This window comes from Pterocles gutturalis, unplaced genomic scaffold (assembly GCF_000699245.1).
Source record: "Pterocles gutturalis isolate BGI_N339 unplaced genomic scaffold, ASM69924v1 scaffold50856, whole genome shotgun sequence".
Classification (NCBI taxonomy): Eukaryota; Metazoa; Chordata; class Aves; order Pterocliformes; family Pteroclidae; genus Pterocles; species Pterocles gutturalis.
In genome coordinates this window covers 1-10,682 of record NW_010107346.1, presented here as the reverse complement: position 1 = coordinate 10,682, position 10,682 = coordinate 1, and the positions used below count along the sequence as shown (strand labels likewise).

Genomic DNA, 10,682 nt, shown 5'->3' with positions numbered 1-10,682 from the left:
ATTGAACTTTGTCGTGTGTGGTGAAGAAGATTGCACTTAGTTTTATGATGAACATACATATTATCATGGGGATTAAATCATACTACTTCTGAGGAAGAGAAAACAAACCCCAAAAACGACAGATCTGAATTTTGAAGGAGGTGTCAGATAAGTTTGTTTTGGCAACTTGATGACATTTGTGAAAGAGCATGGTCTGCTGAGAACATACTGGACACTACATTCCCTGCAGCTTTAGTGTTTTGATCTGTTTTCAAAGCAGCACACATGATACAAGTGAAATCCTGTAGTAGGGCTATTCCTTTTTTTTTTCTCCTGAGGAAGATGCCAGGTTCTCATTTATACAGCAGTACTGGTAGGAATGTACAGGAGTGTAACATGGAGGGGTGTTCCTGGGTAATGGTGATCCATTTTGCCAGAAGTCATACTGTCCCTTTTAACAGTTGTGTTCTTGCTTTGCAGCTAATGTTGATTTCATTGCAGCAGAAGTTACTCCAGTTAATGTAAGCAAGAACTGGTCTATTTGTCAACAGTAAAAGGAAAGTGTTTACAAATGGCTGTGACTTACCTGACACTGCTATGAACATACTAGGTCAGCAGTGTTTGGGGACCATGTACTTGACAAACTAGCTTGTGTGACCTATGCAGCTTCATTTTATGAACACGGTGACTTTGTGGGCAAGTCCTAGAACATTGCTGTTTCCCCTAAATTCTTGCCAATGCATCATTTCCCCACCCCGCACCCCACCCCTTCCTCTTTCTTGGGCTGCTCTTTCTTGGTCCATTTTGAGGTGTTGTAGAAAAATCAATGGCTGATGAATTTAATGGAGCTTTAGTAGCTGTGTAGCAGCTATTAAGTTCCAATGCTTTTAGGAGATACACTGCAGTAGTAAGACTTCACATGGTTAAATGGGTTGTCTCTATTTGGTTTATTTAATAAACAGTTCTTCAGTAGAACCTGGTGCCAAGTGTCCTGTTGCCTCATTTATAGGCCTCTACCCACTCTGTCCTCAGGATTCTCTTTAGAACCATACTTCGACTCCCGTAAGATATGAATGTAGTGTGTGTATTTTGGGACAAATGCTGAGCTGTTAAAACTGACAGACTGATCTTGATGAAGTTGCTTTGTCCTCCATTTCTTCTTCAAAGTTTGTTACTCCAGTTTACCCCGTATAAAACTAGATTGTAAGCTCTTGAGCAGGAACTGTCTTAGTTTGTAAAATTCAGCTTCTGTACAAAGCAAAGTCTACTGAATAAAAACAAAACAAAACTAAAGCTGCATTTGAGTGCAGCACTGTTGGTGGTCGTTCAAAGTCTTGTGTAGCGTAACAGCAGTATGCCACGTCTCTTCTCTGACAGCTTACTTGCTGTATGCCTGTACGTGAGTGTTCAGCCTTACATTTCCTAAATGATGCTTCAGGTATTGCATTCCCATAAAGTACCAAACTTGTGTTTGTTTCTGATGGATGCTTCTCTTGAAAAGCTATGGATCTAAGAGCAGCTCGCAACTCATGCTGTTCTGTGGTGCCTACAGGTCTTGCTACCAGCAATAACGGGGAGGGTAGTCTATGCTTTGTGATTTCCCCACCGTCCAGTGTTTTTCTCTATACTTAATCTGACCTTTTCTAACCTCTTGCTTTTCATTATCAATAACAGAAATGCAGATTACTACTCAAATGGTATGGACTACTTAATATTTACCATGGGAACTATTTTAATAACACCCACATCGGTATTTGCATTTTTTTGTTGCTATATCAACAGCCCCATCCACAATCCTCAGCTTTGCAGTTTTCTAGCAGTATAACAAGTCTTGAAAAAAAAGTGCTTCAGAGAGATGCTTTTCTCCATGTTAGTATTCAGTAAGATAGAACACAGCTTTTTCACTAGACATTTGGCTCCAGAGTAAGCTTGGTACCACATCATGTCTTTTTACACAGTGTAGTTCCTTGTTTTTACCCTTATAATTTTGGGTTCTTGAAAGTTACCGATCTATCACCAAGAAAGCCAAAATAGACTTCAGTCGGGGGGTTCCCATCTTTTACAACGTTTTCGGTTACAAGTTTTCTGTAACAATGCTGTTTTCCTGAATAGCTCGACTCCTGTACAGTGTCTCCTTTTTGTGTATAGGTTGAAAATACAGTCTTAAGGCCATTGTATGAAGCATGTTAAAAGTAGCTTCAATAATTTCGTCTTGTGAGGAAAGCTTGCTATAAAACCTGCCCTTTCCTTATCTGTATAGCCTAACTTTCACCATTTGAGGATGTGAAAACACAAGGTGTAACCAAGACTAAGCCGTGTTTGGGGTTTGTTTTGTTTTGTTTTTCTTTAAACCTGGGCTAGTCACAGAAAGGGAAGACACTTTAAAAGTATTAACAGTTTTTAGGTGAACCTTAATGGCAGTCTACTAAAATGGAAAAAACAGGATATTGGTCTGCATTCGGCCTACAGTTCTGTATTTTCTGTGGGTAGGTAGCTGAAGGTTTGAGAAAATTATGTAGTGTATGCTCAGTGTGTGTTACTGGCACTGTTGTAACTTATGGTCCACCCAAAAGTAATAATTGACCAGAGAGGTTTTGTAAGGGTATAGCTGCTAGTTGAGTTCTCAGAGATTGAGTTTCATACATAAACAACTTAAAGAAATACAGTTGTTGAATAATTATGATAGTGGAATTACCTGGTTCATGGTACTTTCCAGTCTGCAAATTTACAAGTAATAGAATGGTGTTGGGGAAATGGGGTTGGGGCTGATGTCCAACATGCTTCCTTGTTTTCAGCACATGCCAAAATTTAACCATGTAATCTACCCAGTTGGGTTTATGCTTTACTTGATTAGGAGCTGGCTTTCTAAGAGTCTGTAGAGCTTGCTCTCCTGCTACGGAAGGAGTGCACACCAGGTTTAGCCACTTTAGGTTGGTTTTTTTTTTTTTCCTCCACTTGTGGGACTGTAGAAACCTGTGAGGCCCTAAAACAAACACTTGGGTTTCTGGTTTTATTGGTTATGGGACTAATCTAGACTTAAAGATCTGGTCCTGCAAAGCCTACGTGCATAGACTTTAAAATGCTGCTTGTATCATTTAATTAAAAATTGAAATTATGCTGACTCAAATGTGTACTATTTTTTTTTTTTCCCCCAGAACTAGAAATAAAGTTCACAATTCATCATATGTATCTGTTAGCCATTGCATGTTTTGGGTGAAGTTCATGTACTAGCAATTAAATAAATTTCTTGTGAATACCAGTTGGGATAGATATGTTTCACACTGATGCTTAACCAACAGCAAGAAATTTCAGGGCCTCACTAGTGAAAGTGTCCGCTATTAATTTACACTATCAATTTGAGGCTGTGCAAAACTGATAAATAAAAGACCAGATGCACACATTTATTTAGAAAAGTCTTTTAATATAAAAAGCAGAGCAAATTATTCCAACTGGCTGATTTCATTATGATAATTCAGTGCATTTGGAGGCAGTGCTCCCTTTCCAGAAAGTACCACTTGATGCTACCAGCTACTGTAAACACTGTAAAGTGCAAAGAAACAACATGATTTACAAGCTAGGCACAGTTTACTCGTTCAAAAGGTATAATTTGTCATTTAAACTTGTATTGCATATATGTGTACTTATTATGGGCTTGGTGCAAGTGTTTTTTTTAACATACCTGACCATAAAGTTGCTGCATTGTCATGTCCTGACCAGTGAGATATTTTTTTTTTAATATCATTTTTCTGGGGTTTGTTTATAAAAGATATAAAAAGTATTTGTTGCTAACTAGTTGTTAATATTAGTAATTATTTTAATATCTTACCAACTAGTATGCCTCTTAACATTCCTTCCTTTCATTACATGCCTTTTAGGCCATCTTTTTTGCAGACCCTTTTCAGGTTGTAAAATAGAAAGGATCAGCTGTTGTGAATAAGAATGTGAGTGAATAAAATGTAGTCTTTTTTCATAGCACAAATAAATATCAAAAACACTATTGGAGTATAACCTCATTACCAGAAGTACAGATAAATAGTAATTTGGTTCAATGTACTTTAAAGATTCGGGGGAAATCTAAAAAAAAAAAAAATCCATAACATTGAAGATACTTAAAAAATACCCATTTTAAAAAGCTAAAAAGAAAAACTTCAGTACTTCTTGAAGAAGGTATCCAAATGGGAGGAAAAGGGAAGGTACACAAGTAAATATATCACAGACTAGGAAACAGAACAGGAACTCATTCACGATCGCTCATTTTCAGAGAAGAAAGCTGACAATGATTCAGTTGCAGAGGATGACAGTAAGACAATATTGAATCAGATACTAATTATTTTTCAGAATCTTTGCAGATTGACCATATCAGTTGTAAAGTTAACTGGTACACTATGTTTGCTTGAAGCCACGATGGTGAAAGTAGTTGAAAAACGCAATAGCCTCCTGGGCCTCTCTCCTCAAGGGGTAACTAGGAAAAGCAGAAGAGTTCTGAAGAGATGCAAAGCCCTGAGTATCTCAGGAATACATAAATCCACAGTAAATTTAAGGTGAAAATGAGCTACAATTTTTCTTTTGGTGCCAAAATAATAAGGTAATTTTCTGTATGAAGAATCAAGTACTCTAAACCACATTCCTCTTCCATGTGTAACTTTGAAAGCTTGCTTTTTTTCCCCCCACTGATGTTCTGTGCTCCCCCCATCATCAGAAACTAAATCCCTAGTTTTACATAAGCCTATATAGCTACACTTATTCTAATTAAAACTCATTCAGAAGCCTCAGCTGGTAGACTTTCTAATAGATCACAGTTGTCTGGGTTTGCCAGACCCTTGAACGTGCGTGCAGTCTTCCTCCTCAAATGTAGTATTTTCTGTTTGTACTACTGTAACCTCCAGGCTTCATGCAAATATCCTTATCTTCCAGGAAAAATAAAACTTAAGTGATCTTCAACCATCTTATTTTTGCTTCTGTGCTTTTTCATTATCTTGTTTCTGTTCTGACTTGACCAAGTGCTTGGGTATCATGAAAACACTGCCATTGCTACTGCAATGAATGACGTATTGGCATGGGTTAACAGGTCTACCCTGGTCATCACTCAATCTACTGAAAATGTCACGATACAAGTTCTTTAACTTTCTCTTCATCTGGCTGATTGATCTGCTACACTGAGAGTGCTCCTTTTTCAGGCTCTCCTTTTGTGTTTGAAGCTTACACACATCCTCTTCCAAGTTAAGAATTGCATTCAGTTTACGTTTACGACAGTTTTGGGCAGCAACTTTGTTTTTCCCTCTTCGTCTGATGTTACGTAGAAGTGATACCTGAGTATCTGTCAGATGGTTCTTTGCTAGCATGGTGTTAAAGGAGTCGACGGGCATGCTCACAATTTCATCTGCTGAAAATGGTATTCTCAGAGCTTTTGCATGGTGTTCATCACTGCTAAGGTTTGTATCAGTAGAATTATGGCACCTATACTTTACTTCTTTTGGTTTCTCTATCCACATCTGCTGCTGATGCTCCAGCATGGATGCTGCTTGACTTGGCAGCTGATTATAAGTGTGCTTATGAAGAAACTGCTGAAGTGTAGCTTCTCTAGAGCACTCTGAATCACCTGGATATTCCACATGGCCATATTTACTGTTTTCTTGGCTATGGTCACCAACAGCTCCTAAGCCATGTGAAGAAATAGATTTAACATCTCTGCTGTACCCAACAGTGCCTTCACTGCAGACTGAGTAAGAGGTGGTGCTGTGACTTGAATTCAAAGGCAGTCCTGAATCTGAGCCAGGTTCTTCAAAGAGCTGCGAAACTTCTATAGGATCAAAGCCTTCCTCCAAAGCCAAAGACATGAGTTTAATTTCATCAAAATTATCATCATGGGCTGTTATGTTTCTAATGTCAGCAGCTGAAAACAGCCCTGTCAAATCTGACCCATGAAGTAATGATTCTGGGTTTGTGATATCAGAACTTGACTGAGGAAAAGACTCTTGCCTTTGTAAATGTCTTGTTTCTGAATTTGATCGAGTGGGGTAGTCTGTTCTTAGAAGCATGGCATCATGAGGACTGAAACAGTGGCAAAGTGTCTGGGTCAAACTTATGTTGTGGTGTGAGGAAGATGGGTCTTGGCCTCTACTAGGAGTAGCAACTTTTATATCTTCCAGTAAACTCACCTAAAAGATAATGGGGGCGAAAAATGGGATCTTTTATAAAATGAATGCCTCTGCGTTCCTCACCTACACACTTGATCAATTTATTTTTTAATATTCCACTATTTGAATCTATTAAAGTCAAAATTCTATACGTTAAGCTCTTCTAGCTATCATGAATATGTACACAGCATAACCTGTGTTGGCATATGGCAAGAGTAAGCAGGAAGGGTGCAGAAGAAAGTGACTGAAGGGATGGGAGGAGGAGGATTCCTGAAGGACAGTGCGAGACTGATGAGCGTTAAGAGGTGGAAATGGGATTGTTGGGAAGCGTACATCAAACTATAGCCTGTGTGTTCATCTAATCTGGTCTAAGAAAAGGTCCTTCTAGGAGGGACAGTCCTGGGTAGTGGATTTTGATGATCATCTGATTCCAGGGTGAGCTGGTTCAAGGTGCTGAACTGTTAGAAAATTAACCTGGCAAAGAGGATAAATAGCTCACTGGGCAGGACCTAACCAGTGAGAACAGTGGTGTAAGAAGAGGGGAGGAGGACATGAACCTTAAGGTGGTGCTGAAACATTCTCACTTCTTTCAGTTTATAAAGCTTTTGGGGCTGTGAGCTGTCACGTTTGGCTTAGCTCCTTCTTAACCTGATGTCTATTGTCTTCAGATTTCAACTCAACTTCTTTACTAACCAGTTTGAAGGAAACATCCCCCCCACAGATCACACCTTCTGTGGATGTCTTTTTACTTTAAATTGCTATTCAGTTTTGCTTTATAAAAATAAAGCTGCTGTATGATCCCTCAGCCCTGAAGTCCAAATAATAAACGAGTACTGCAGTAGCATTAAGGCCCACCTTTTCTGGGCCTGGGTTATACTTGCTGGGTCCTAGAAATACAAAGCCACTGCGCAAGATCACGTCAGGGCATTTGTTGATGAGTACTCATAAAATAAATGGATACAAAAATCTTGAGAACATAAATACATTGAGTAGGAACAGTATGGTTGCTCCATGGCTGAGCATTCCTACTGTGGTGCAGTAAAGGACTTTTCTGATTGTGGTTCATTGAACAAATAATGTAAAAAGCACTTTCCACAGGGAAGGAATGATGTACCATAAACACCAGAATGTCTTAAGTTATCTACTATGCTTACTGGGAGCACAGGTAGCAGAACACCTTGCCTTATTTCTCCTTCTCGCCTTGTACTAGACCATCTGTAGTCTGAGAGTTAGCACTGGTATTTGCCAATTAAGCCCTTGAAAATAAATATTCTTAGCAAGTTAACTGTTAAAAAATCCCCCACACTGTAAAGACCTGGTACCTGGAAAAAACAAGCAATCCATTTTCAACAGATAGATTGTCACAAGATGGCAGTCATTAAGTCTTAAATAAAATATGCAACTGTGTATTGTTATAGCTATATAAAGGCTACAGCCGGATTCCTTTTAAATTATGAAAAGAACACAGAAAACTAAACTGATAAACTTCTGAACCTTGATAGCGTGGAATCCATTACCAAAGCTGAACAGAGGAGGAGGCTAATTTATGGGCTGGGAGAGGCCCTATCCAACCCGGAGATCCCCAAAACTAGGTGTTCCAGAGAGAAACATGAAGCTATATGGAAAACACTAATGACCCTGTAAGGCTCCTGCAAGGGGAAGCATATGTAAGATGCCCTTGGAGTGTTGGTAGGGAGTAGCTTCATGGTTAATGATTGCTATGAGCTGTGGGAGAGGAGGGAGACTCCAATTAAGGTAACAACTGGGGTTTTTTGTGAAGATGGGCATCCAGAAAGTAAACAATAGTATCAGAGGCCCAGAAGATTTAAAAAAAAAAAAAAACAGAAAACAAAATGGTTTTGCCACTAATGCTAACTGACCTGATTTGCAGCAAAGATGGGTCTATTCTTGAGGGAAGTATACTTTTAAACACTTGACCCAATATTTATGGCAACTCTAAACTTTGTCTGTAAATGCTTAATAACTTAGCGTTGCTCTAGAGAAACACACCAAGAGCTGCTGTGTAAACATGAATTGGCATTAGGTTTCAGTGGCTCCATCCAACTTTGAACACCAGGTGACAGAGAAGAACAGGACTTTGCAGTTTTCAAATACCAGACAAATTTCTGGGAAAAATTTTTTTAGTAGAGCCAATGACAGCTGCTGTAAAAGGTTGAAACTAGCATCTTTAACATCTTCAGGCAAGTTTTACTGCATTGATTTGCTCTTTTTTTTTTTTTTATTAGACAAAACAAACTAAATCATTCTCCAATAATCACTGACTGTATCCCAATCTATTAGCAATATAGCTGTTTTCCCATTTACCTCTAGCATGTTTTCCATCTGCGATGACAGAAGCTGTAAACAGCCATCTAAGGAGAGAAGGGAATCATCATGGTTGTGGTTGCTCTGTGACAGAAGAAACAGAAATGCTTTGTAAAGCACAGTTCTTTCATGTAAAAGGAGGTAAAAAACAAAGTCCAAGAGGAAACAGAGCACAGGTCTGTGAAACTCTGCTGCTGACCCTGCCATCAAATCTTCATCCTGATGGGAGATGTCATGTTGTTAGAACGAGCAGAATAACTCCATGGCAAAAGCATCCACAACAGCGGAACCGGGCTTTCCTCCTCTCTGAGGCTGCACCTATTCCACCATTGTGGAAAAATCAAGTATTTTTTCAAAGTCTAGCTGCCAGGGAAGTGGTGAACAGAGGGGCTGGAAAGAAAACTGGATTCGATGTTCTCAGCTGAGGAATGCTCTTTTCATTGTAGCTCTCAGAACAAAATCCAAAGTGCATCCATTTTGGTTTAACATCATTAAGATTATTTCTCTGCCTTCTAGTTACCATACATGTTAAGATCTGAAAAATCCACTTTCCCAAATGTAGTTCTACGTCTGAGCATGTACGGCGAAAGCAGTATTCTTTAGCATCCACGTCTCAAGTGTTTGTAGGCCAAAAAAATCCTTCCCCACAAACACAATGCCTTCATGATTGAGAAAATAAAACCAAATTGAAAAATGGTTAGTTGCAAGTGATTTCTGCAAACTTTAGAACATTTCAACTTCATTAACTATAATGGGGGGGACAATTTTTGAGAAGATGTGCAAGGGCATCATTCACAAAGAATCATCTGAAGTCAGTGTTCCTTTCCTGCCCTTGCAAAGCACACTCCAAATGAAAAGAAGAAATCAAATATTCATTTCAAAACCATTCAGTACATTTCTTTCACTGCTCTTTATCTCAGTGACAAGACCTGTATCCTCCCTCACTGCGTCTGTTTTCCCTTCTATTTTTTTCATCATTTACTTGATTTATGTCTTCCTCCTCCTCTTGCAGTTCCAGCTGATCATCTCCCTGGTGTGGACAGCAGTCATCCAAAGCTTCCTGACATGCTTTCAGGTCAACACCCTTAAGACACAAAAAAGCTCTATTAAGCAACAGTGTCAGAATTAATCTTTAAAATGCATTTTTTTCTCTTTTTTTCACAGCTATAGCATTTCAAATAAAATATCCACTGAACAGTTCATTCATGTGGACAAACTGACTCTGTGTAGACTTTGGGAGCAGAATGAGACTGACATCAGTTCAGGAGTGCCGACGACACTGGCTCCTCTTTTGGTGCCAAGGCACTGAACCCTTCTGCAGTAGAAATGGACATTCATGAACACTGGAAACAAATCCTTCAAAAACAGACACATGATCATGTGATTTAACGGAAAGTTTGGGCCATCAGTGTCTTTTGTATGTAGATATCAACAACATATCCAAGCCACATATATACTCAGTGATGGTATCTTAAAATAGGCAATTATACACGGCCAGTTAGCAAAATCCCTCGCTTTCTTCTTTAGGAAAAAAATCATTAATTAACATCTTGTAACAGTACCTCTGTTTCCCCACCACTTCCATGAAGTCATTACTCAGTTCCTGTTTATCCAAATGATGGGTTTTTTGGTAACCTCCAGCAATGAAATTGTTCCAATTTAGTGGTCTCAGAAGCATTTTTCAAGTTATCTTTTATCTACAGTCATATCAGTAGGTTTTTTAATTTTTTATTATAGGGCTGGTATATTGCTAGGGTAAGAAGGAATCACTGCTAATGACTTTGCATATTTATATTTTATAAACTTTGATATTTCAGATTTTATAGGGCAAGTCTCAGTTATTACAATGTGCAACTTGGTGGAATACAATCCAGAAAACCAAGTGGCCCCACTTCATTAAGTTCCATATATCCCCAGCAAAATGCTATGGCCGGAGCTGCAAAGATAAGCTCTCAACAGCAGCAAACATAATGAGCTAGTGTTCTGTTCTAAAAGTCACAACAGATTTACTTTACAGTTTTTATACAAAAGCATAAACTATATAAAAACTGCACTTTTAACAGTCATCAAAACGTGCAAGAGATTTTTTAAAATTATGGCTTCATACAAAACACATTAAAAATTAAATACAAGAAGGTTTTAAAATAGGACTCCAGAGTAAAATCAAATATAACTGGAAAATAAAGTAATACTAATTTAATTAATTATATTAAAATTATTTTTTTAAAAAATAAAATTTTT

At 38.4% G+C, this 10,682-nt stretch overlaps 1 protein-coding gene across 1 annotated transcript; it reads right to left on the bottom strand.

The window, feature by feature from the left end:
* Nucleotides 1-4,925: 4,925 nt before the first annotated feature.
* NFE2L3 (nuclear factor, erythroid 2-like 3) lies at nt 4,926-9,525 on the bottom strand (the record flags this gene model as incomplete). Its single annotated transcript, XM_010088064.1, has 3 exons — nt 4,926-6,137; nt 8,442-8,525; nt 9,424-9,525. Coding segments are annotated over 3 exons (1,398 nt in total), but the record flags the coding sequence as incomplete, so codon positions are not given.
* Nucleotides 9,526-10,682: the final 1,157 nt, after the last annotated feature.